The sequence below is a fragment of the Coregonus lavaretus genome, assembly GCF_964263955.1.
Source record: "Coregonus lavaretus genome assembly, chromosome: 11".
NCBI classification, from domain to species: domain Eukaryota; kingdom Metazoa; phylum Chordata; class Actinopteri; order Salmoniformes; family Salmonidae; genus Coregonus; species Coregonus lavaretus.
The window spans coordinates 1,179,307-1,205,938 of NC_139998.1; the positions used below are offsets into that span (position 1 = coordinate 1,179,307).

Here is a 26,632-nt window from a genome sequence, read left to right on the forward strand (position 1 = left end):
AATTATGTGACCATGTGATACATGCAGTAGAAAAACACAGAAAGAATGAACAGAGACTCACAGAACAGGGGAGAGACATTCAGAGAAAGCTGACTCAACTCCAACTGGAATAACTGACAAACAGAGGGAAGAAGAAAATCCAGGCTCCAGTAACAGCACCTATGACTGAGACATGAATGGTGGCTGCAGTCTCCCCCGGAGGGCCACATCTGCTTCCCGCGCCAAAGGCTCAAGTGCAACCCACACCACCAGTAGTAAATGTGTATGCACAACAACCCCAGCAAAGGAACAATAGACAACAAAAACCTCTGCAAAACAATCAAAAAGGAGGAAACCGGGGCCGACAAGGGCCACCTGGAATCTGCTGGGGATGCCAACAGCCAGGGCATACCAGATGAAACTGCCCCACAAACCCCTGGCAACAACAGTGGAACAGAAACCAACGTAATTGGAAACAAACTGGCGGCTGGCAACAAAATCAGAAACAATTCCAAGGTCCTGTGAACCCATGGGCAGGGCCTAATCAGGGGTACTAGGGGTGCCCAGAGAATCCTACAGGGTAGGGTCAGTTTCCAGTGTTAACTACGCGAGCTTATCAAGAACCTATGCTGCAGGTTCAAATAGAAAACAGAGGCACACCCATGATGATAGATACTGGAGCCACTTACACTTGTGTAAGTCCAAATTATGCCTCTCACCTCCCCATGTCTGGCAAATACGCCAACACTGTAGGATTCTCGGGACAAGCGCAGTTAATTCCAATGACAGCTCCAGTTCACCTGACAGCGGATGACAAATCCGCAACCCTACCTATACTCGTATCAGAACACACCCCTGTCAACTTATTAGGAAGAGATACCCTATGCAAAATGGGTATACAAATTCAGTGTTCCTCTGAAGGGTAATTATAGATAAAGCAGGGTTAAACTTACAAATGGTAATGACACAGGATACAGCAAATGTATATTGGTTAGGGAGCATTGATACAGAAGTAGATAAGACAGTTAAGAAGTGGGGTAGGTTTATTCAGGCGCAGATACCAGAAGCAGATAGGGGAAAATCAGAATATCATTGCACAATGCAATACGACCCCTATCGTGATGATCTTTTAGAACAGCTATGGTTGTTAAACACAAATGGGAAATCAGTACCAATTATGTCTCATTACTTAGTCATAGGAAAACAGGGAGCAGCAATGGAGGTAACAGACAGGGATGGCTCAGACTTTGTGGAAAAATGGTATAATGTTTCTGGTGTTGCCCCACACATTACTTTACTAGTAAACAAGGGAATGGGGGCCAATGATTTGGGCCCCATGATGAAGTGAGCAAAAACAAGTCAATGGAACAAAACAGAAAACCCGCTGATTTAACACTCAAAAGATAAAGCTCTCATTAAGATATTAACTACCACAGTAATGACTGGAGACCCAAGGGAGATGGAAGTTACAGCCCAACAGCTAATACAGCTAGGGGAAGCAACAGAACCAGAGAACCAGCAAAAACAGGAAATGGAGAGAAACATACCACATGAGGTATGGTCACAACATGATATGGATGTTGGATTGCTAAAATCAGCAAGTCCTGTATGTGTCAAGACAAAACCAGACGCCAAGCCCCCTTGGAAGGCTCAATACCATATGAAACCTGAAGCAGAGGAGGGTATCAGCATGACAATCGAGGGACTGATAAAAGCAGGAGTGCTGATAGAAACACAAAGTTGTTGTACACACCTTTGTTGCCGGTTCTTAAAGTAGATGGGAAGAAGTGGATGCTAGTCCATGATTTAAGGGCCATAAATGACATAGTACAAGACTGGCCTGCTGAAGTTCCAAACCCTCACACGCTACTGACCAACGTTCCCCCAGAAGCCAAGTATTTTACAGTAATTGATCTATGTGGAGCATTTGTTAGTGTGCCCCTGGCGGAAGAATGCAGACATTTGTTTGCATTTACGTACAAAGGTAAACAGTACACATATACCCGCATTCCACAGGCATTTAAGCACTCTCCTCATGTGTTCAATCAGGTGCTAAGAGCAGACCTAGAAGATCTGATACTTGAAGGAACATTGATCCAGTATGTGGATGATCTGTTGATCTGTGCCCCCTTGTTGGAACAATGCCATGCTGATTATATGAAGGTTTTAAAGCGATTGGCAGAAGGAGGACACAAGGTGTCAAAAACAAAACTTCAGTACTGCCAATCCCAAGTTGAATACCTAGGACGAACAATTGCACATGGAAAAAAGGCAATAGCGCCAGGACAACTAGAAGGAATTAGCAAAGCACCGCTTCCTCAAACAGTTGCTCAGGTGATGACGTTCTTAGGGATGACTGGATTCAGCTCAGACTGGATAGAGGAGTATGCGGTTAAAACAGCTCCTCTGCGAGAAATCATTAAAGAAGCAGGACAGCTAGACCTTAGAGCAAGTCTTGAATGGAACAGTGATGCCCTAATTGCATTTGAAACAATAAAAAATATATGCAATTCGCTCCAGCTCTAGCAGCCCCAGATTATACAAAACCATTCTTGTTGTATGTGGCAAACAGATGTGATAGGTATGAGACGGTGGTACTTATACAAGAAACATGCAGTGGAAGACGAAAACAGCCCATTGCGTATTATAGTACTAAATTGGACTCTGTTGCACAGGGATACCCACCCTGCTATCAAGGCTTAGCTGCTTTACAATATGCATATGACAAGGCATCCACCATCACCATGGGATATCCAGTAACAATACACACACACCATAAAATAGTGGAACTGATAGAGAAAGGAAAGTTGGTTCTTACCAATGCCAGAACTTTAGAATACATGACTCTACTGACCTATCCATATGTTTCCATTAAACGATGCAGTACAGTAAATCCGGCTGAGAGAATTCCTTTGGAATTTGAGGGACAGGCACATGATTGTGTAGCAGACTCCTTGATGTTTACCAGACTTAGACCAGACCTAGAGTCAACCCCGTTGCTTAATGTGGGGGAAGATTACATAAATAATATTTTGTGGATGGGTCCTGTTATAACGGTCATATGGGAAATCATGCAGGCTATGCATTAGTACAAAAACAAGGAAAGAAGTTTAAAGAAGTGATAGTAGAATACTGTCCACAGCCATGCTCAGCCCAGTTAGCCAAACTAAAAGCACTCACCGTGGCCTGTATCCGAGGAAAATGAAAGACAGCTAACATTTATACTGATTCAGCATATGCTCATGGGGTATGTAATTCGTTTGGGGCAGTCTGGAACAACGAGGGTTTAGGAAAAGTGATGGTACACCCATACAACACCACGAGCAGATTGTAAAATTAATGATGCCGTTAATGTACCCCACAAAATTGCAGATAATAAAGTGTCAGGCGCATAAGAAAGGAAATTGACTTATAATCAAAGGAAACAATGCAGCTGATAAGAAGGCATCTAAATGCACCATCCCAGTGTTAACGGCACCAATGGTCATTATTGAATCTATACCACAACCAGATGACATAATTAGGATGCAGATAAGGGCAGGACCTTATGAACAAACAATGTGGCACCAAAGAGGGGCCACCAAAGATGCGACAGGATTATGGATGTCTCATGAAGGAACCAATGTAGCACCCACTATGTTGCTCAATCTACTGATAACTGATGCGCATGGTTTTGACCATTGCACAAGGGGGGAAGTGAAAAGGAAAATAAAAAAACTGGGATACTGGTCACCATACCTACAGGCAATGGTAGATGAAGCACTAACAAAATGTGAGGTGTGTGCACAAAACAATGTATGAAAAGGAATAACTACGCCCATAGGTCACATACCAGTCCTAGAGGGACCATTTCGACACCTAGTCATGGACTATATAGATATGATAAAAAAAGATGAATGTCAAAATATACATGCTAGTGATCATAGATAGATTTAGCAGATGGGTAGAGGTGGTACCATCAGTAGACCTAGGATCAGGGACAGTAATCCAATTTCTAACCAGAGAAGTAATACCCAGATTTGGAATACCGACAGAAATCAGTTCAGACAATGGATCAGCGTTTATTCAGAAAACTGTGAAACAAGTTCTACAACAGTTAAAGATTAAGCAAATACTGGGGTGTGTATATCACCCGCAGACGCAAGGAATGGTTGAGAGAATAAATGGAACCCTCAAGGCTAAACTGAATAAAATCTGTACCAGTGCAAAGCTCAATTGGGTGGATGCACTGCCACTAGCTTTAATGAGCTATCACATGCAAACTAACAGAAATACGCACCTAACCCCACATGAAAAGCTTACGGGTCGAACCATGCCAGTGTCAGTTCTGAGAGGGCCCTACAAAGGACCCTCATTGGAACAATTAGAGATGGAGCTTAAAGCATATGTAAGACAGCTAATTGCTATACATAAAGTGATCTATCTCTGGGAAAAAAGGCGAGAACCGGAACCCGGACCAGAGGAGCCAGGACCGGTGATTCCAGGAGACCAAGTTTACATTCGAGTGTTTCGCAGAAAGAGGAACAAGCCCAGGAGAGAAGGACCATACACGGTGATCCAAGCGACGCCCACGGCGATACAGGTGGAAGGAAGTACAACGTGGTACCATCTGAATCACTGCACCAGGGTCTCGAAGGGAACCGGCCTGCCACCGGTGAGCCATGAGGAAGCTGAGGATGTCGAGGCACCAGGCGGAGTCCAGGAAGAAGAAGAAGCAAGCACAAGCCTTAGCACCAACATCGAAGGCCAGCAGGCACTCCCTCCTGAGAATCCGGAGATGGGGCCTGATGGAGGGACAACAGGAGATGGAGGGTAGAGTGACTTCCCCGCCATTGAATAAAGTGACTCCCCTGCCATTGAGGAAGGTGACTTCCCCACGATTGACTTCTCTGCCCTATTATGGTCCCCAACAACTGAAGAGCTGTGGAATTGCTCTGACACTAATAGCACTTAACCTAGGAAAGATGGTAGTGAGTCTGCCCACAACTATACCATATTCTAGAGATTGAGACCTTATTGAGAGACCTTATTGAGCCAGGAAGATTATCTGTCGTGAACAGAGACCAACTATTGTACACAGACTGGCCTAGACTAGGTAGATGTCAGATAGAAGGATATGCACTGTTTAAAATAAAATACCTAAAAAATAAATTGTGTGGAAGTTAAGCCAAAAATAAATAAATATGGAAAACTTGTAGGGAACAGATATGTAAAAATAATGGATATAAAACAAGCCAAACATCTTATGATCACACCAGTACTTAAGGAATTGGCCCCTGAAGCTAGAATAAAAAAATATATAATAAAAAAGCAGGTACCATTGGAAACAGCTCAAACTAGTATTTTTATTCCAGCCCAAGAATGACAGCTACAGAAACTCAAAGATCCTTTTCAATACGGAGGATCAAACCTCTGCCAGAACTATCACTTTGTGGGTGGGCTAATCATCAAACAATGGGAGAAGCAATCTGGGATGAATATGGCTGTAAAATAGAAATTGACAAGGGAAACACTACTTGGGAAATTATCTTAGAGGAGTTGACACAAGAGAATGATGCAAACTATGTTTTAGAAATAGTCAGCACTAAATGGTCAGAAGGGAACAATATAACAACGATTGATATTACTCCTAATTCCACACGTCAGCCTAGACAAGAAAGAAAAATAGGGACAGCTAATGCAACTATGGCAATCACCCAAGGACCATCAATTATTCTAACAACTAAACCAATAAAGACAGCATTAGAAACAACATAATCAACTGGGTTCTTTCAAAATGTATGGGAGTCTTTGACTAATTGGGGAAACCAGGAAAATAAACAATCTAGCTCAGCCCCAGCAGTAATACCGGAAATAATGAAAGCACCAACAAAACTAAGGAGACGATGGGATTGAGCATTACAAAATGACTGGTACAGATGGGCACAGTATTCAGCTAAAGTAATTAATAAGAAAACAAATTGTCTAGTATGCTTCCCCTCCCCATTAAAGGAACTGATGGTAATACCAAGTCCACATAGCCACAGGGACTGTGCTGACTTTAAACAAAACTTCTGTCATCTTAAACGATCAGAGAGACCCTATTGCCCTTCAGAATGCTTATCCTTCTTAGGAAGTCCTGACCATCACAAATACTATAATCAAACAGGATGGGGGAGTGGTGTAAAAAAAATGATGTCAGAATAGAACCAAGAAAAATGGAAACACCAGAGAAATATTGAATAGATTATGAGCAGAAGTATGAATGCTACAACAAAACAAACGGGGAACATGATTTGGGAACATTTATGGGAAAGTGTGAGACCACATGGCACTTAGATAGCGATATCTCCTAGAACACAGACACCCCCTGCAGAGCGGTCTATCAGGCGGCAGGGTCAAGCACTGGGATGATAGTTACTAATGGAGGGCCTGGTGACCCTGGGGAATGCGAGAAGCAAACACTATCACTGCCACTGATCTCTCCTTATGAGGAGCAATCGGTGGCAGTGGCATATTTATTTTGGGTATGTGGAGAACAAAGAATTAGAGCCACTTTGCCTAGAGGATGGATGGGTATATGTGCTAGAGTACAAATGCTTCAGGAAGTAGTTATATCAGAATGGGAGTTAGTAAAAACAACAAATCAGGACGCACAGATTAATAATAAAAGGGTATAAAGAGCGTATGAACATGACCCCAATGTATATTTGGATTCAATAGGTCAGCCTAGAGGAATTCCAAATGAATATAAGGCAAGAGATGAAATTAAAGCAGGATTTGAATCAATATGTCTGGATATCACCTAACAAAAACCTAAAAATTGATCAATTATATTTACTATAATCAACAAAGGTTTATTAATTACACAGACTCTGCGTTAACAGCTCTGGGAGAGCAGGCACAGGATACAAGTAAAATGATATGGCAGAATAGGCAGGCTTTAAACTGGCTGTTGGCAGAAAAAGGTGGAGTTTGTGTTATGTTTGGGGATGAATGTTGTACCTTCATTCCCAATAATACTGCTCCGGATGGATCATTAACTGAAGCAATGAATAAGCTCAAAAGACTACGAAAAGAAGTTAAGGACAATGCTGGGCATGACGCTCACACTTGCGATTGGATGGACTTAACTTTGGGAAAGTGGGGACCAATGTTTACAAAAATGGCAATTACGATAGGCATAGCACTTGTAGTAATGGGAATGGTCTTTTGTTGTGTACTGCCTTTGTTGAAATCACGTTTGATCCAAACCACAGTAAAGCAAATGACTGTACAGACAATTGTTAATAAGTCAACCAAAGAAATACACCCTGTTCAGGGAGCCCCAGGACAGTATGTTCATGAATATGGAAAGCCCTGTAATATTAAAGGAGGACCAATGGACTGCCCATTTGGGAATCCTGAATGTTTGTATGGTGTTGTCCCTGGTGGTGGATAGGCCTGTCATGGTTACAAAGCTCAACAGCAACAATTGGAGGTTAGCTTAGAAGGAAACCTTCCGGATTTGTACCCAGTACCCGACTGGGCACCTCGTCCTCATCGTGATGGGTCAGACATAGAGGAAGATACATTGGTCTGAATATATATTATTATAAAATGTAACCACAGATGGCAAGGCTAAGAATAAGTATATGCACATGCTTACACTCATTTTATGTTAAATTTTGTTTTATTGGTTGGGACTTAGAAAGTCCCAAAAGGGGGGAATATATGGATGATCTTCTAGTACATATGTTGTAGAATGAAACACCTATATGCCTTAAATGTTTATGGATTAAGAACCAATTAAAGGGTTAAAACAGAGCAGGAACATGTCTTTAGTGCAAATGCTGTGTTTCTGATAAGAATGGTTCCTTCTTAACTCCCTGCAGCTGGTCTGGGTATGTCAATGAAATGCGATGGAGATACAACTTCTCGTTGTGGCTGTGTGGAGATTGGAGTAACAATGGAACTAGTATTATCACTTGTTTGTGCTTATGACCTGACACACATAGCCACATGCACATAGTCACAAGGAAAAACCATAGTGGCTCAGGGTCCTTGGAGGATGGCTGTTTGGAAAGGCTTAAATGTATGTTATGGACATGACATGTGTAAACCATGTTTAAGTATTAATATATATGTTTTATAATGTGTTATGAACAATAATGTCAATACAGAGTGTGATTGTTCTTTAACGTAGGTATGTATATTCTTTTTTGAGAGCGTGTCCAAGTCACACCACCAATATAATGAGATAAGATACATAGGCCCCATTTAGAGAAACGTACGTAGCCTTCGTGAGTAAACAAACATGTGACACCAAAGGATGTTAATCATGTACAGATAATGGAGTAACTGTGTAGGTTGTATAAGCATGACTATGCATTTGTGTCTGTATAAAAGGAGAGCTCCGGGTCAGGGCAAGCAGTTGCTCCATGGACCAGCTCGGCTTTGTTTCGGTTTAAATAAAGTATATTCTGAATTCACAAGCTCCAGTTTTTTAGAGATACTTTTGAGTAAAATATTGCTACCACACCTTCTTCCGTAAAGCCCAGCTCTGTGGAGTGTATGGCTTAAAGTGGTCCTATGGACAGATACTACAATCTCCGCTGTGGAGCTTTGCAGCTCCTTCAGGGTTATCTTTGATCTCTTTGTTGCCTCTCTGAGTAATGTGCTCCTTGCCTAGTCTGTGAGTTTTGATGGGCGGCCCTCGCTTGGCAGGTTTGTTGTGGTGCCATATTCTTTCCATTTTATAATAATGGATTTAATGGTGCTCCGTGGGATGTTCAAAGTTTCTGATATATTTTTATAACCCAACCCTGATCTGTACTTCTCCACAACCTTGTCCCTGACCTGTTTGGATAGCTCCTTGGTCTTCATGGCGCCACTTGCTTGGTGGTGCCCCTTGCTTAGTGGTGTTGCAGACTCCGGGGCCTTTCAGAACAGGTGTTAATATACTGAGATCATGTGATAGATCACGTGACACTTAGATTGCACACAGGTGGACTTTATTTAACTAAATATGTAACTTCTGAAGGTAATTGGTTGCACCATATCTTATTTAGGGGCTTCATAGCAAAGGGGGTGAATACATATGCACGCACCAATTTTCCGTTATTTTTTTTTTCATTTTTTTTTTAAACAAGTTATTTTTTTCATTTCACTTCACAAATTTGGACTATTTTGTGTATGTCCATTACATGACATCCAAATGAAAATGTATTTAAATTACATGTTGTAATGAAACAAAATAGGAAAAACGCCAAGTGAGATTAATACTTTTGTAAGATGGGACGGGGACGGGGGGCTCTATGTCATGGCTCTATGTAGTACTGTGCGCCTCCCATTGTCTGTTCTGGACTTGGGGACTGTGAAGAGACCTCTATTGGCAAGTCTTGTGGGGTATGCATGGGTGTCCGAGCTGTGTGTCAGTATTCCAAACAGGCAGCTCGGTACATTCAGCTTGTCAACACCTCTTACAAAAACAAGCAGTGATGAAGTCAATCTCTCTTCCACTCTAAGCCAGGAGAGACTGACATGCATATCATTAATGTTAGCTCTCTGTGTACTTTTAAGGGCCAGCCGTGTTGCCCTGTTCTGAGCCAACTGCAATTTTCCCAAGTCTCTCTATAGGGCACCTGATCACACTACTGAACAGTAGTCTAGGTGCGACAAAACTAGGGCCTTTAGGACCTGCCTTGTTGATAGTGTTGTTAAGAAGGCAGAACAGCGCTTAATTATGGACATACTTCTCCCCATCTTAGCTACTGTTATATCAATATGCTTTGACCATGACAGTTTACAATCCAGGGATATTCCAAGCAGCTTAGTCACCTCAACTTGCTCAATTTCACATTATTCATTATGAGATTTAGTTGCTTTTAGTGTGCGAGACTTGACATCAGAAGAGTTACAGGGTGTGTTAAGTGGTGGTGTCCCATCCTTTCAGGTTGTTGGCCTGAGGCAGGACTAATTGATTTAAATAGAATAGTGGAGTAGGGTGGTGTTATTCATTATTATTATTATTTAAAACATTGTGAGTGTAGTGTTAGATGGTAGGGTATTATTTTTTTTATTTTTTTTCAAGCAAAGTATAAGGGAGTTGTACTCCAGTCTAGTAGGTGGCAGAAATGCAACATTTATTGGATGCCAACCACCGTTCAACCTCATCGAAGAAGAAGAACCAGGAAGTAATTTAGTCAAGCTTCATTGTTGAGAACGGTTGCCACACTGTTGGTTATCTCCTGCCATCCTTGTTGTTAACACCTTCAAAAGCATTGCTTGTAAGTACAAATCATTTTCTAAGATGTTTATCTTGTTGTATCAGAGAGTATTTGTAATAGATGGTTGGTAAATCAGGTTTTATGTCAAGTGTATCACCCTGCTAGCCTAGCCTGTCTGTTAATTAATCTAGCAGCTAGCTTAACTTGTGTAAGTTCCTTTCATGTCTTTAGGTAGTATACAGGTGTATTTTGTGCACTTTATTTTTATTTTTTTTGTCTTTGGGGGTAGATCAGCTTAATATTGCAGATAGATTGTAACTTCCATCAATATAATTGTCTGCATCAATTCCAATCCCCCATGTTTTATATATATATATATATATATATATATATATATATATATATATATATATATATATATATATATATATATATATATATATACATATTCACACACACAACATTTTGTGCACTATTTGTGTTTAGAATATATATATATATATATATTTTTTTTTTACAGTTGTTGGATAAGCATTGTGCATTTATATATTAGGCTTAAGCTGTATCTGTAATTCCAATCCTTTATATGTTTCAGTTTCACAACATTTCATCAATAAAACACTGGAGGTTTTTGGAAGCCTATCCCTGACTCTTGATCATTTTTTCTTTTTGAATGGAGTTTGGCTGGCTGTGAAGTTATGGTTACACACACCATAAGGAGGACAGTATACTGTTTGTGAGCTTTTAAATGATATCAAACTCAGCCATTTATAATTTCCAGTGATGAAGACATGGATGTCTCATGGTATGGTGGGATAAGCAAAGTGGGTCAACTTTGAGCTCTTTATCTCTTGAATGTTTCGGCATTCAGGTCCAAAAAGTCACTTTCTGAGCACTTCTACAATGGGCAAATATGTATGGAAGGTTTCGTTTGAATCATAATAGGTGCTGCCAAAAAGTGATTGAATTAAAATGGATTTACCCTATACTTTTTAGCCAGTAGTTCTCAAAGCTGCGCTCACGAGCCAAAAGTGGTCCCCGAAAATAATGTACTAGGTCACATATGTGCACAACATCATTGCTCTCCATCTTGCTCTGCTGTGTCTGCACCTTGCTAGCTGTCACTCAAATGACGAGGGGCTGAAGCTCATTGGTTAGAACTTGAATTGCTAGGGGGCTGGCCCACGTGGTGGAAAATGTACGGAAAATGGTGCAGCACAGCTTCCAGAAAAACAGTTGTTTTCAAACTAGGGTTTTGTGGCTAATAGAGGTAGCTAAAACAGTAATTCTGCTCATAGATTATGCATGTATGAACTATACATTGACATTATAATGCAGGAGGTTTAAAAAATACTAAGCAGTCGCCAAGTTCCGGAGCATCTCTTTAAATAATTGTTACAAAGCCAAAACCACCACTGTAAAGATGTGCCTAATTGAAGCTAAATGGCACAATATCCCATCCTCTTTTCAAAGGCTACCACCAATGTACGGATGTGTATAATTGACTCTAAGCAGGTCAAGAAAGGCTGGTTAAATCAGCAGTGAAGAAAACAAATAACATCTCCCAGGCTGCTCAATAAGCCCCGGAGACAGATAAACACGCACACACTGATTAAAATATGTTACTGTGTCACCCTTCTCCCTCGGCAAACAAATAAATACACACACACACAGTTGTGTTTTACCTGTTTGGAGGTCTTCCATGGAGAGAGGTGACCTGCAGAGAAACAAACAACACATTTTAGTCCTGAGAGCAGACACAGGAAAATAAATGTAGATGGGCTATCTTAACACAGACCAAAACATTTTTTTGAGAAAGACAGTACAAGAGAGAATAGGCTTATGTCGGTGCAATACAAGAAAAGGAATACAGAACAAGAATTAACTATCACAGATTCTATATCAATCCATACATCGTAGACTATTACACATAACATGAGAGTGGAGGGACACCATTCTACCCAAAAACCAGTGTAACTGGTTATACTCAGTAACTGTGTTAATCACAAACCCAACCTCTGTTTTATCAACATTAGAGTGTGAAAACAACCCTTCATAACCGAGAGACACCATTCACAGTTTACTGCATTTCCTATTCCTCTTGTTTTGGCTTTGTATGTGTAACTTGCCCCTAAACGAGATCGCTGGTTGCATTTGTTCTCAACATAATTAGCTGTAGGCTGGAGGGAGCAGATCCTATTTTTATCCCCAGTAACTCCTAGCTGGGCTGGGAAGAGTTGTACATCACAGGGTAAACACAGGAAACATAGCGTAGCCTAGTCGCTACATCGCAACAACCAATAGGAATTGAGCTCTCTTGTTCATCTCGATCTTTGCAATGGCTGCTTATGAGACAGCAAGCACAGGGCCATTGAGGGATATCTCCACTTTTTCTTCTTATCCTACATGAGTGTATTGGCAGTCTGTAAATGAACTAAAAAGGTGCATACCACCATCTACTGTCCCTAAGTATGTATAGTCTGAACAGGGATAAAGCCAAGGTTGATGATTTACTACCACCTGCAGTGCTGCAATGTTTGCTCAGGAGTATAATTCATTGTCTGACCTGAATGTAATTCTGTAATCCTTCCTTAACCCATAGGAAGCCCAACATAGTTTGCTACTTCAAAATGGTGAAAGCCCTCAATGGCACTGCCCATGCTAAAACTGGCTTTGGGCCAAGTGTGCCCTCTATCCAATTATGGGAATATCACATAGCCTAGCCGCTATCACAACAACCTCACTAACACATACCCCCTGTGACTCCAACGCATCAAAGACACACACACTGAGCGTACAGAGAAAGGGAGAGACCCAAATATATACATTTAGACTGTCAGCTAACATGAAATTACGGTAGAAGCACTGTCTCCTTAATTGTACACGAGGCAGCAAGTTCATATAACAGAATATGTACTGTAACTAGCAAAGCAGCTACAGTTGAAGTCGGAGGTTTACGTACACGTTAGCCAAATACATTTAAACTCAGTTTTTCACAATTCCGGACATTTAATCCTAGTAAAAATTCCCTGTCTTAGGTCAGTTAGGATCACCACTTTATTTTAAGAATGTGAAATGTCAGAATAATAGTAGAGATAATGATTTATTTCAGCTTTTATTTATTTCATCACATTCCCAGTGGGTCAAAAGTTTACATACACTCAATTAGTATTTGGTAGCATTGCCTTTAAATTGTTTAACTTGGGTCAAACGTTTCGGGTAGCCTTCCACAAGCTTCCCACAATAAGTTGGGTGAATTTTGGCCCATTCCTCCTGACAGAGCTGGTGTAACTGAGTCAGGTTTGTAGGCCTCCTTGCTCGCACACACTTTTTCAGTTCTGCCCACAAATGTTCTATAGGATTGAGGTCAGGGCTTTGTGATGGCCACTCCAATACCTTGACTTTGTTGTCCTTAAACCATTTTGCCACATCTTTGGAAGTATGCTTGGGGTCATTGTCCATTTGGAATACCCATTTGCGATCAAGCTTTAACTTCCTGACTGATGTCTTGAGATGTTGCTTCAATATATCCACATCATTTTAATTCCTCATGCCATCTATTTTGTGAAGTGCACCAGTCCCTCCTGCAGCAAAGCACCCACACAGCATGATGCTGCCACCCCCATGCTTCACAGTTGGGATGGTGTTCTTCGGCTTGCAAGCAACCCCCTTTTTCCTCCATAACGATGGTCATTATGGCCAAACAGTTCTATTTCTGTTTCATCAGACCAGAGGACATTTCTCCAAAAAGTACGATCTTTGTCCCCATGTGCAGTTGCAAACCGTAGTCTGGCTTTTTTATGGCGGTTTTGGAGCAGTGGCTTCTTCCTTGCTGAGCGGCCTTTCAGGTTATGTTGAGATACAGTGAGGGAAAAAAGTATTTGATCCCCTGCTGATTTTGTATGTTTTCCCCCTGACAAAGACATGATCAGTCTATAATTTTAATGGTAGGTTTATTTGAACAGTGAGAGACAGAATAACAAAACAAAAATCCAGAAAAACGCATGTCAAAAATGTTATAAATTGATTTGCATTTTAATTAGGGAAATAAGTATTTGACCCCTCTGCAAAACTTTACTTAGTACTTGGTGGCAAAACCCTTGTTGGCAATCACAGAGGTCAGACGTTTCTTGTAGTTGGCCACCAGGTTTGCACACATCTCAGGAGGGATTTTGTCCCACTCCTCTTTGCAGATCTTCTCCAAGTCATTAAGGTTTCGAGGCTGATGTTTGGCAACTCAAACCTTCAGCTCCCTCCACAGATTTTCTATGGGATTAAGGTCTGGAGACTGGCTAGGCCACTCCAGGACCTTAATGTTCTTCTTCTTGAGCCACTCCTTTGTTGCCTTGGCCGTGTGTTTTGGGTCATTGTCATGCTGGAATACCCATCCACGACCCATTTTCAATGCCCTGGCTGAGGGAAGGAGGTTCTCACCCAAGATTTGACGGTACATGGCCCCGTCCATCGTCCCTTTGATGCGGTGAAGTTGTCCTGGCCCCTTAGCAGAAAACCCCCCAAAAGCATAATGTTTCCACCTCCATGTTTGACGGTGGGGATGATGTTCTTGGGGTCATAGGCAACATTCCTCCTCCTCCAAACACGGCGAGTTGAGTTGATGCCAAAGAGCTCGATTTTGGTCTCATCTGACAACAACACTTTCACCCAGTTCTCCTCTGAATCATTCCGATGTTCATTGGCAAACTTCAGACGGGCCTGTATATGTGCTTTCTTGAGCAGGGGGAAGCAGTGGGCACTGCAGGATTACAGTTCTTCACGGCGTACTGTGTTACCAATTGTTTTCTTGGTGACTATGGTCCCAGCTGCCTTGAGATCATTGACAAGATCCTCCTGTGTAGTTCTGGGCTGATTCCTTACCGTTCTCATGATCATTGCAACTCCACGAGGTGAGATCTTGCATGGAGCCCCAGGCCGAGGGAGATTGACAGTTCTTTTGTGTTTCTTCCATTTGCGAATAATCGCACCAACTGTTGTCACCTTCTCACCAAGCTGCTTGGCGATGGTCTTGTAGCCCATTCCAGCCTTGTGTAGGTCTACAATCTTGTCCCTAACATCCTTGGAGAGCTCCTTGGTCTTGGCCATGGCGGAGAGTTTGTAATCTGATTGATTGATTGCTTCTGTGGACAGGTGTCTTTTAAACAGGTAACAAGCTGAGATTAGGAGCACTCCCTTTAAGAGTGTGCTCTTAATCTCAGCTCGTTACCTGTATAAAAGACACCTGGGAGCCAGACATCTTTCTGATTGAGAGGGTGTCAAATACTTATTTCCCTCATTAAAATGCAAATCAATTTATAAAACTTTTTACATGCATTTTTCTGGATTTTTTTGTTGTTATTCTGTCACTCACTGTTCAAATAAACCTACCATTAAAATTATAGACTGATCATTTCTTTGTAAGTGGGCAAACGTACAAAATCAGCAGGGGATCAAATACTTTTTTCCCTCACTGTTGGACTCGTTTTACTGTGGATATAGATACTTTTGTACCTATTTCCTCCAGCATCTTCACAATGTCCTTTGCTGTTGTTCTGGGATTGATTTGCACTTCTCGCACCAAAGTACGTTCATCTCTAGGAGACAGGACGCGTCTCCTTCCTGAGCGGTATGACGGCTGCGTGGTCCCATGGTGTTTGTACAGATGAACGTGGTACCTTCAGGCATTTGGAAATTGCTCCCAAGGATGAACCAGACTTGTGGAGGTCTACAATTATTTTTCTGAGGTCTTCGCTGATTTCTTTTGATTTTCCCATGATGTCAAGCAAAGAGGCACTGAGTTTGAAGGTAGGCTTTGAAATACATCCTCAGGTACACCTCCAATTGACTCAAATGATGTCAATTAGCCTATCAGAAGCTACTAAAGCATGACATCATTTTCTGGAATTTTGTTTAAAGGAACAGTCAACTTAGTGTATGTAAAATTCTGACCCACTTGAATTGTGATACAGTGAATTATAAGTGAAATAATCTGTCTGTAAACAATTGTTGGAAAAATTACTTGTGTCATGCACAAAGTTGATGTCCTAACCGACTTGCCAAAACTATAGTTTGTTAACAAGAAATGTGTGGAGTGGTTGAAAAACTAGTTTTAATGACTCCAACCTAAGTGTATGTAAACTTCCGACTTCAACTGTATAGCAGCATCTGGAGATTGTGGAACTAGCTGTGTTTTATTCCGCTTCTGTGCTCCTCTGAAGGACATCGGATAACACTGAATGAAATGTGTTGTGGGCAGCGGGAGAGGGGGAGCGAGGGTTTCATGAGAAATGTTAGCAGCATGCCTTTGAGAAGTGGTTATTTGTCCTGTGCTTTGTCAGTGAGACAGAACACCGGGAGAACTCTTGTTGAAGGTCAGCCAGCTAAAATAGTCAATGAATGTGTACACGGGTACAGGGCTTTAAAGGCACAATCTTGGATATTTGGTTAGGCTATTTCAATTCATAATATTGCCGGGGCTGGCATTGGGCTGGAAAACGAATTACAGAGAGTGCTTTAAGATTATATCAGAACAGTCAGTGCCACTTGAAGTAGTAATGTGCTTTTGCTTTTCCAAAACGGCAAGTGGAATAACAAGGTGAGTCTGGCATAGTTTGATTCTGACAAGTCTTGTTTTACCGCAGTTTGCAGTGTGATAAGTACACCAGCTACTTCTGTGAACAGGCTGGTCTTGTTGCCTAGCTGAAATTGAAGTGGTTTGCACAGAATGAGGTTGTGCCATACCAATCCCACACCAGCTTGCAAGTGGTCTAGCTGATGGTAAGAACAGCTATCTACAAATGCCATTGTGATGGTTCGATGGCAACGGCGGAGCTACGTCACGTTGCTGGTGCGAAGTCAGTTTCGTCTTCACCACAGCGTTGACACACCGCCAAAGCCCCACCCAAAGGCAGGTTTTTCCGCTTTTGCGTAGTTGACAACCACATCGCTTTGCAGCGTCATGAGCCAAGCCGCTATCCTGCTGTTGTGTACAGCACCCTCACAAATTCTTTGGCTTTTCAGAAAAGTCACCGGCTGGTGACATGTTTATATGATCACCTTTTGTCCTCACCCAGGGAGAGTCATGACACCACCTTGTTGGGTGACTGACTTGTTGGTCAAGACAGTCACCCAAAACGAAGCAAGGCAGCCTACTTGATTTAGCTCTTGTCTTGTCTTTTTTATGATATGAGGGGACAACAAGTTATTTTATAGTCATAATATATCTAGTCTTTCAAATCTTATTGTCCACCATAATTCTTTAGTATTGTAATCCATGTGAGTATCGATGACACTGGGAAAGACAGTCTTGGGATTTATACAGTGCATTCGGAAAGTATTCAGACCCCTTGGCTTTTTCCACATTTTGTTACATTACAGCCTTATTCTAAAATTGATTAAATAGTTTTTTTCCCGCATCAATCTATACACAATACCGCATAATGGCAAAGCAAAAACTGTTTTTTTGAAATGTTTGCTAATGTATTAAAAATAAATATTCAGAACCTTTATTCAGTGCTTTGTTGAATCATCTTTGGCAGCGATTACAGCCTCAAGTCTTCTTGGGTATGACGCTACAAGCTTGGCACACCTGTATTATACACACAACTAATCTTCTCCTTTCCCCCTTCTGATAACCAGGTGGCGAATCGCATCTCTGCATGTCTGGCAGACATATCAGTATGGATGACGGATCACCACCTCAAGCTGAACCTCGGCAAGACGGAGCTGCTCTTCCTCCCGGGGAAGGACTGCCCGTTCCATGATCTCGCCATCACGGTTGACAACTCCGTTGTGTCCTCCTCCCAGAGTGCGAAGAGCCTTGGCGTGACCCTGGACAACACCCTGTCGTTCACCGCTAACATCAAGGCGGTGACCCGATCCTGTAGGTTCATGCTCTACAACATTCGGAGAGTACGACCCTGCCTTACACAGGAAGCGGCACAGGTCCTAATCCAGGCACTTGTCATCTCCCGTCTGGATTACTGCAACTCGCTGTTGGCTGGGCTCCCTGCCTGTGCCATTAAACCCCTACAACTCATCCAGAATGCAGCAGCCCGTCTGGTGTTCAACCTTCCCAAGTTCTCTCACGTCACCCCGCTCCTCCGCACACTCCACTGGCTTCCAGTTGAAGCTCGCATCTGCTACAAGACCATGGTGCTTGCCTACGGAGCTGTGAGGGGAACGGCACCTCCGTACCTTCAGGCTCTGATCAGTCCCTACACCCAAACGAGGGCACTGCGTTCATCCACCTCTGGCCTGCTGGCTCCCCTATCTCTGCGGTAGCATAGTTCACGCTCAGCCCAGTCAAAACTGTTCGCTGCTCTGGCACCCCAATGGTGGAACAAGCTCCCTCACGACGCCAGGACAGCGGAGTCACTCACCACCTTCCGGAGACATTTGAAACCCCACCTCTTTAAGGAATACCTGGGATAGGATAAAGTAATCCTTCTACCCCCCCCCCCCCCCCTTTTACTCCAACCCCCCCCCCCCCCCCCAAAATAAAAAAAAATTATAATAATTGTAAAGTGGTTATCCCACTGGCTATAAGGTGAATGCACCTATTTATTTCTGCTAAATGACGTAAATGTAAATGTAATGTATTTGGCGAGTTCCTCCCATTCCTCTCTGCAGATCCTCTCAAGCTCTGTCAGGTTGGATGGGGAGCGTTGCTGCACAGCTATTTTCAGGTCTCTCCAGACATGTTCGTCCGGGCTCTGGCTGGGCCACTCATTTTTACATTTTAGTTATTTAGCAGACGCTCTTATCCAGAGCGACTTACAGGAGCAATTAGGGTTAAGTGCCTTGCTCAAGGGCACATCGACATATGTTTCACCTAGTCGGCTCAGGGATTAGAACCAGCGACCTTTCGGTTACTGCCACACTGCTCTTAACCACTAAGCTACCTACCGCCCACTCAAGGACATTCAGAGACAATTTTTTTTAAACTTTTTTTTCTAAGGGGGTAGATCAGCTTTAATATTGCAGATAGATTGTAACTTCCATCAATGTAATTGTCTGCATCACTTATAATCCCCCATATGTTTTTTTATTTTATTTATTTTGCAAAAAAATATTTATTTCCTCTAAAATAATATATTTCCCTTTATTACTATCTGAAATTAGCCTGCCCAACTACCTCATCCCTATATTGTTATTTATTTTGCTCATTTGTACCCAGTATCTCTATTTGCACATCATTCCAGTGTTAATACTAAATTGTAATTATTTTGCACTATAGCCTATTTTATTGCCTTACCTCCATAACTTGCTAAATTTGCACACTGTATATTAATTGTATTTCTGTTGTATTTTTGACTTTGTTTTGTTTTACCCCATATGTAACTCTGTGTTGTTGTTTTTATCGCACTGCTTTGCTTTATCTTGGCCAGGTCGCAGTTGTAAATGAGAACTTGTTCTCAACTGGTTTACCTGGTTAAATAAAGGTGAAATAAATAAAAAATAAAAAATTACTTTCCAACCCCACCACCCCTTCCCTAATTGGAGTAAACTAGTGAACAACAATGCTTAGGCCTCTACTTCCAGCTTATACACACTATATACATTTTATGGACACAGTAAATTTTACAAGAATTATATTTTGTTTGTTTTTACTCCTGAACTTCCTCTACCCTAAACCTCTCCGATCATTTTCATGATGTCCATCTGGTTTGCTTCTATATGACATATCTTTCTAACTGTGCTCTTTCACAAAAGCTCTCAACCTATAACCTATATACTTATTATGGACACATTATGCTTACATTATTAGTTATCTTGTTGTTATTAGTTGTTGTTATTAGTCCCATCCTTCAACTCCATTTAACACCATCCATATTGGATTTACAAAAGTTCTGAACCTTTCTATTCTCATTGTTTCTACAGATTGTACATTGAAAATAAACATTTTTGCTAAAAGTATTATTATATTATTGATCAATTGACTATGAATTTTCAGATCACTTAGTAGTGCTATCTGCAGGGTTAGCTCCAGGTAAATATTGCAATCCTTTAGCCATTCCTGGACCTGTGTCCAAAAACAAGCTACAAATGGACAGTACCAAAACAAATGATCTAATGATTCTGTCTCTTCACAGCAAAATCTGCAGAGCTGGGAAGATTGTATCCCCCATATATTATATTCTAACATTCTATTGGTAGCAATAATTGTATATAATAATTAAATTGAAAAATTATAAGTTTTGAATCTGGTGTCGTTTTGCGTATTGGTTCATAAACACTATGCCATGGGATCGGTAAGTCAAAAATCTCTTCCAAACAATTTTGAAATCTATATGGGACGGCTGTCAATCCTTAATGAAGGAAAAATGAAACTGGTATACTTTTTTATTTATCACAGTTTTATTTAACCAATTATGTTCTTTAATGCAAGGCCGACAGACAAGTTCCTTACTTTTCCCCCTTCCACTTTCCTCTTCCAATTTTGCGGTAATGCTGCAATTATTTGGTTGTAATTTTGGTTAGAGCAGACATTTCCATATGTTTTTGTTAGCTGAATGTGCGACATAACTCCACCAGTCCTAACGATTATATCATTTACAAAGATTATACCTTTTTAATTTTATTTTTGTCAAAAATAAATTAGTATATTTGAGTTTAACCACTATTTGTTGCATTATTTGTTCTGTTGTTTTTTGGAGGACTTTCTATGGTTTGTTTTCGAAATAGTGATATTTGGGAGATTATTTCCTTTTCAAATAACAGAAAGTGAGAGGTTGTAATCTGAATAAAGGGAAAAAGGCCATTCTTGAACATTGGGTGAGACATCTTACTAATTTGCTAGAGAACCAGTTCAGATTTAAGTATAACTTTTATATGACTGAAGCTTTTAGTGATAGGTCTAATACTTTTTAATATTTAATAATTTCTGTCCTCCGAATTCATATTAATTATATAAATCAGCCCGTTTAATTTTGTCTGGCTTGCCGTTCCAAATAAAATTGAATATATTTTTCTCATATAATTTAAACTCGTAGGCAAGACCATAAGCAAATATATAAACTGGGATAATACTAAAGAGTTAATCAGGGTGATTTTTCCACAAATTGACAGGTATTTACCTTTCCATGGTAGCAAGATCTTATCTATTTTTGCTAACTTTTAAAATTTATTGGAGTGAGACCATTTCTTTCATTTGGAATATGTATTCCAAGTATATCCACATCACCATCAGACCATTTTATTGGTAAACTACATGGTAATGTAAATTTTTTATTTTTTAGTGATCCAATACGTAATATAGTACATTTATCATAATTTGGTTGTATTCCTGAGAGGTTAGAAAATGTATCTTGATCCTCTATGAAGCTGTGGAGGGACTCAAGTTGTGGATTTAAAAGAAAACATGAATCATCAGCGTACAATGGCAACTTTGTTTTTAATCCCTGGATTTCAAATCCCTTGATTTTATTATTGGATCTGATTTTAATAGCTAACATCTCGTTGGGCATAATACATAGATATGCCAATAGTGGACATCCTTGTTTCACTCCTCTTGACAGTTTAAACCTTTCTGAGAAATAGCCATTAGTTACTATTTTACACCTAGGGTTACTATACATGATTTTAACCCAATTTATAAGAGATTCTCCAAAATTGAAATGCGCCAGGAATTTATATACATTGGGGAGAACAAGTATTTGATACACTGCCAATTTTGCAGGTTTTCCTACTTACAAATCATGTAGAGGTCTGTAATTTTTATCATAGGTGCACTTCAACTGTGAGAGACAAAATCTAAAACAAAAATCCACAAAATTACATTGTATGATTTTTAAGTAATTAATTTGCATTTCATTGCATGACATAAGTATTTGATCACCTTCCAACCAGTAAGAATTCCGGCTCTCACAGACCTGTTAGTTTTTCTTTAAGAAGCCCTCCTGTTCTCCACTCATTACCTGTATTAACTGCACCTGTTTGAACTTGTTACCTGTATAAAAGACACCTGTCCACACACTCAATCAAACAGACTCCAACCTCTCCACAATGGCCAAGATCAGAGCGCTGTGTAAGGACATCAGGGTTAAAATTGTAGACCTACACAAGGCTGGGATGGGCTACAGGACAATAGGCAAGCAGCTTGGTGAGAAGGCAACAACTGTTGGCGCAATTATTAGAAAATGGAAGAAGTTCAAGATGACGGTCAATCACCCTCGGTCTGGGGATCCATGCAAGATCTCACCTCGTGGGGCATCAATGATCATGAGGAAGGTGAGGGATCAGCCCAGAACTACACGGCAGGACGTGGTCAATGACCTGAAGAGAGCTGGGACCACAGTCTCAAAGAAAACCATTAGTAACACAATACGCCGTCATGGATTAAAATCCTGCAGCTCACGCAAGGTCCCCCTGCTCAAGCCAGCGCATGTCCAGGCCCGTCTGAAGTTTGCCAATGACCATCTGGATGATCCAGAGGAGGAATGGGAGAAGGTCATGTGGTCTGATGAGACAAAAATAGAGATTTTTGGTCTAAACTCATAAAATGATGAGTACAACCCCAAGAACAACATCCCAACCGTGAAGCATGGAGGTGGAAAAATCATTCTTTGGGGATGCTTTTCTGCAAAGGGGACAGGACGACTGCACCGTATTGAGAGGAGGATGGAAGGGGCCATGTATCGCGAGATCTTGGCCAACAACCTCCTTCCCTCAGTAAGAGCATTGAAGATGGGTCGTGGCTGGGTCTTCCAGCATGACAACGACCCGAAACACACAGCCAGGGCAACTAAGGAGTGGCTCCGTAAGAAGCATCTCAAGGTCCTGGAGTGGCCTAGCCAGTCTCCAGACCTGAACCCAATAGAAAATATTTGGAGGGAGCTGAAAGTCCGTATTGCCCAGCGACAGCCCCGAAACCTGAAGGATCTGGAGAAGGTCTGTATGGAGGAGTGGGCCAAAATCCCTGCTGCAGTGTGTGCAAACCTGGTCAAGACCTACAGGAAATGTATGATCTCTGTAATTGCAAACAAAGGTTTCTGTACCAAACATTAAGTTCTGCTTTTCTGATGTATCAAATACTTATGTCATGAAATAAAATGCAAATTAATTACTTAAAAATCATACAATATGATTTTCTGGATTTTTGTTTTAGATTCCGTCTCTCACAGTTGAAGTGTACCTATGATAAAAATTAGACCTTTACATGCTTTGTAAGTAGGAAAACCTGCAAAATCGGCAGTGTATCAAATACTTGATCTCCCCACTGTAGATCCCAAGTAATTTAATTTCATCTTTAAGTTCTATATGGATGGGAGGTTTAGAAAGATCTTTCTCATATAATCCAAAATGATCATTTACTAAATGCGAAATTGCGAATGATTAAAGACTTGTTATCGGCATAAGCAGAGACAACTACACGACTACTATTACCAACAGATACACCTTTTTATCCCATCATCTTTTAAGTGTAGTTGTCAAGTATCAAGTATTGAGAAACTTTTGTTATTGACCAAATACTTATTTTCCACCATAATTTGAAAATAAATTCATTAAAAATCCTACAATGTGATTTTCTGGATTTTTTTTTCTCAATTTGTCTGTCATAGTTGACGTGTACCTATGATGAAAATTACAGGCCTCTCTCATCTTTTTAAGTAGGAGAACTTGCACAATTGGTGGCTGACTAAATACTTTTTTTCCCCACTGTATATCATTCAATCTCTTCATTATTAATTTTGTGAGAACTTTATAATCTACATTCATCATTGTGAGATGTCTCCAATTATTCAATTCATATTAATCATTATTTTTCTATAAAATACATGACAGTGAATTAATCATGAATCATTCCGTTTTCCATTCCTTCAATACAGTCAGTATTGAATATTCAATACAATCAGTTAACATTTCTGATACATCTTTAAAACCAAACGGATAAAACTCAACCGGTAATCCATCAGGACCTGGTGATTTACTCTTATTTAAATGACTAATTTCCCTCCCCAATGATTTCACCAACCAGAGTATCTGAACATAGGTTTTCGTTACAATCATATATAGGAAGGTTTTCAAAGCTTCTGTTATTCTTTGCACATGTCGCTCAAAGACTGTTTAACAATATCACTTATTTCTGTGTCCTCTGTTACAATTACAACACCATTCTTTTCTCCTTTTAAAGACAAACTCAGAAATAAGAGGAAATTATGTTGTTATTGCTCATATCACTTCCAGAAAACGTTGAATATTATGAATTACTTCATTGTTATATGTATTTAAAATCTTAAGATTCTCAATTTCATTCTCGGTTTTGTTTGTTTTTGCTTTAAGCTCAATATACTTCTCCATGATTTCGTTATGACATTTTTGTATTTTTTTTTCGTGATATCCAATTGGTAGGTGCAGGCTTGTCCCATCGCTTCAACTCCTGTACGGACTCGGGAGAGGCGAAGGTGGAGCGCCATGCGTCCTCCGAAACACGACCTTGCCAAGCCGCACTGTTTCTTGACACACTGCTCGCTTAACCCGGAAGCCAGCCCCACCAATGTGTCAGAGGAAACACCGTACAACTGTGCATGCGCCCGGTCCGCCACAGGAGTCGCTAGAGCGAGATGGGACAAGGACATCCCGGCCGGCCAAACCCTCCCCTAACCCGGAAGACGCTGGGCCAATTGTGTGCTGCCTCATGGGTCTCCCGGTCGCAGCCAGGGATCAAACCCGGATCTGTAGTGACGCATCTAGCTCTGCGATGCAGTGCCTTAGACCGCTGCGCCACTCGGGAGGCCCCATAAATTACATTTCTTTGTTGATTTAAAACCGTATATTTAAAACAAAAAAACTATCTTTCATAGTTTTCTTGAAGTTTTCCCAGTGTTCATGACTAGATCTTGTGAGACATCTTAGATGTCTGAACTTCTTAATTTCATGTCTCAGTTCGACTATGAATTCCTGGCTTTTTAGACATTTAGTATTTACGTTCCAAAATGTATTTCTGGGTCAATTCTCAAAGCCCAGCACGGATTGGACCGTCAGGTGATCAGAATCGACCACCACTTGCATTTTATAATCAATAACCCTAATATCACATAGATTCGGTCAATTCTCGTTTTGGTTTTCAAATCAAACCTTGTGATATCCACTTTATCAGGGTGCAATGTTCATGTCGAAGTCTTCACAGATGTTAATTTGAAGGCCAACTGAGATATCTGATCATTTGGTTCCGTCACCATATTAAATTCCCCACATATAATTACTGAATGTTGGTCCCATGTTTCATGAGCTGAAATAAAATATTTCAGACATTTTCCATACGCCCAAGAAGCTTATTTCTCTAGAATGCTTTGCACAAATTAGTTTACATCCCTGTTAGTGAGCATTTCTCTTTTGCCAAGATAATCCATCCAACTGACAGGTGTGGCATATAATAATAATAATAATAATAATAATAATAATAATAATAATAATAATAATAATAATAATATGCCATTTAGCAGACACTTTTATCCAAAGCGACTTACAGTCATGCGGGCATACATTTTTGTGTATGGGTGGTCCCGGGGATCGAACCCACTACCCTGGCGTTACAAGCGCTGATTAAGCTGATTAAACAACATGATCATTGTACAGGTGCACCTTGTGCTGGGGACAATAAAATGACACTCTAAAATGTGCAGTTTTGTCACACAATAGAATGCCACAGATGTCTCAAGTTTTGAGGGAGCCTGCAATTGACATGCTGACTGCAGTTATGTCCACCAGAGCTGTTGCCAGAGAATTGAATGTTAATTTCTCTACCAACATCGTTTTAGAGAATTTGGCAGTACGCCCAACCAGCCTCAGAACCGCAGACCACATGTATGGCGTTGTGTGGGTGAGTGGCTTGCGGATGCCAACATTGTGAACAGAGTGCCCCATGGTGGTGGGGTTATGGTATGGGCAGGCATAAGCTACGGACAACAAACACAATTGCATTTTATTGATGGCAATTTGAATGCACATAGATACCGTGACGAGATCCTGAGGCCCATTGTCATGCCATTCATCCGCCGCCATCACATCATGTTTCAGCATGATAATGCGCGGCCCCATGTTGCAAGGATCTGTACACAATTCCTGGAAGCTGAAAATGTCCCTGTTCTTCCATGGACTGCATACTCACCAGAGCATGTTTGGGATGCTCTGGATCGACATGTACGACAGCATGTTTTAGTTCCAGCCAATATCCATCAACTTCGCACAGACATTGAAGAGGAGTGGGACAACCTTCTACAGGCCACAATCAATCAGCCTGATCAACTTTATGCAAAGGAGATGTGTCGCGCTGCATGAGGCAAATGGTGGTCACACAGATACTGACTGGTTTTCTGATCCACGCCCCTACTTAAAAAATAATATATATATATATATATATATATATATATATATATATATATATATATATATATATATATATATATATATATATATATATATATATATATCTGTTTCCAACAGATGCATATCTGTATTCCCAGTCATGT

The 26,632-nt window shown here is 40.8% G+C and overlaps 1 protein-coding gene across 1 annotated transcript in view; it reads right to left on the minus strand.

Moving 5' to 3' along the window:
• Positions 1-26,632, minus strand: part of magi2b (membrane associated guanylate kinase, WW and PDZ domain containing 2b) — a gene marked incomplete at its 3' end in the record, with an annotated part of 333,750 nt that overhangs the window by 82,590 nt on the left and 224,528 nt on the right. The window contains exon 12 of the mRNA XM_084171638.1: positions 11,852-11,883. Coding sequence (XP_084027764.1) covers positions 11,852-11,883 — 32 coding nt within the window. The remainder of the gene's footprint in view (positions 1-11,851; positions 11,884-26,632) is intronic.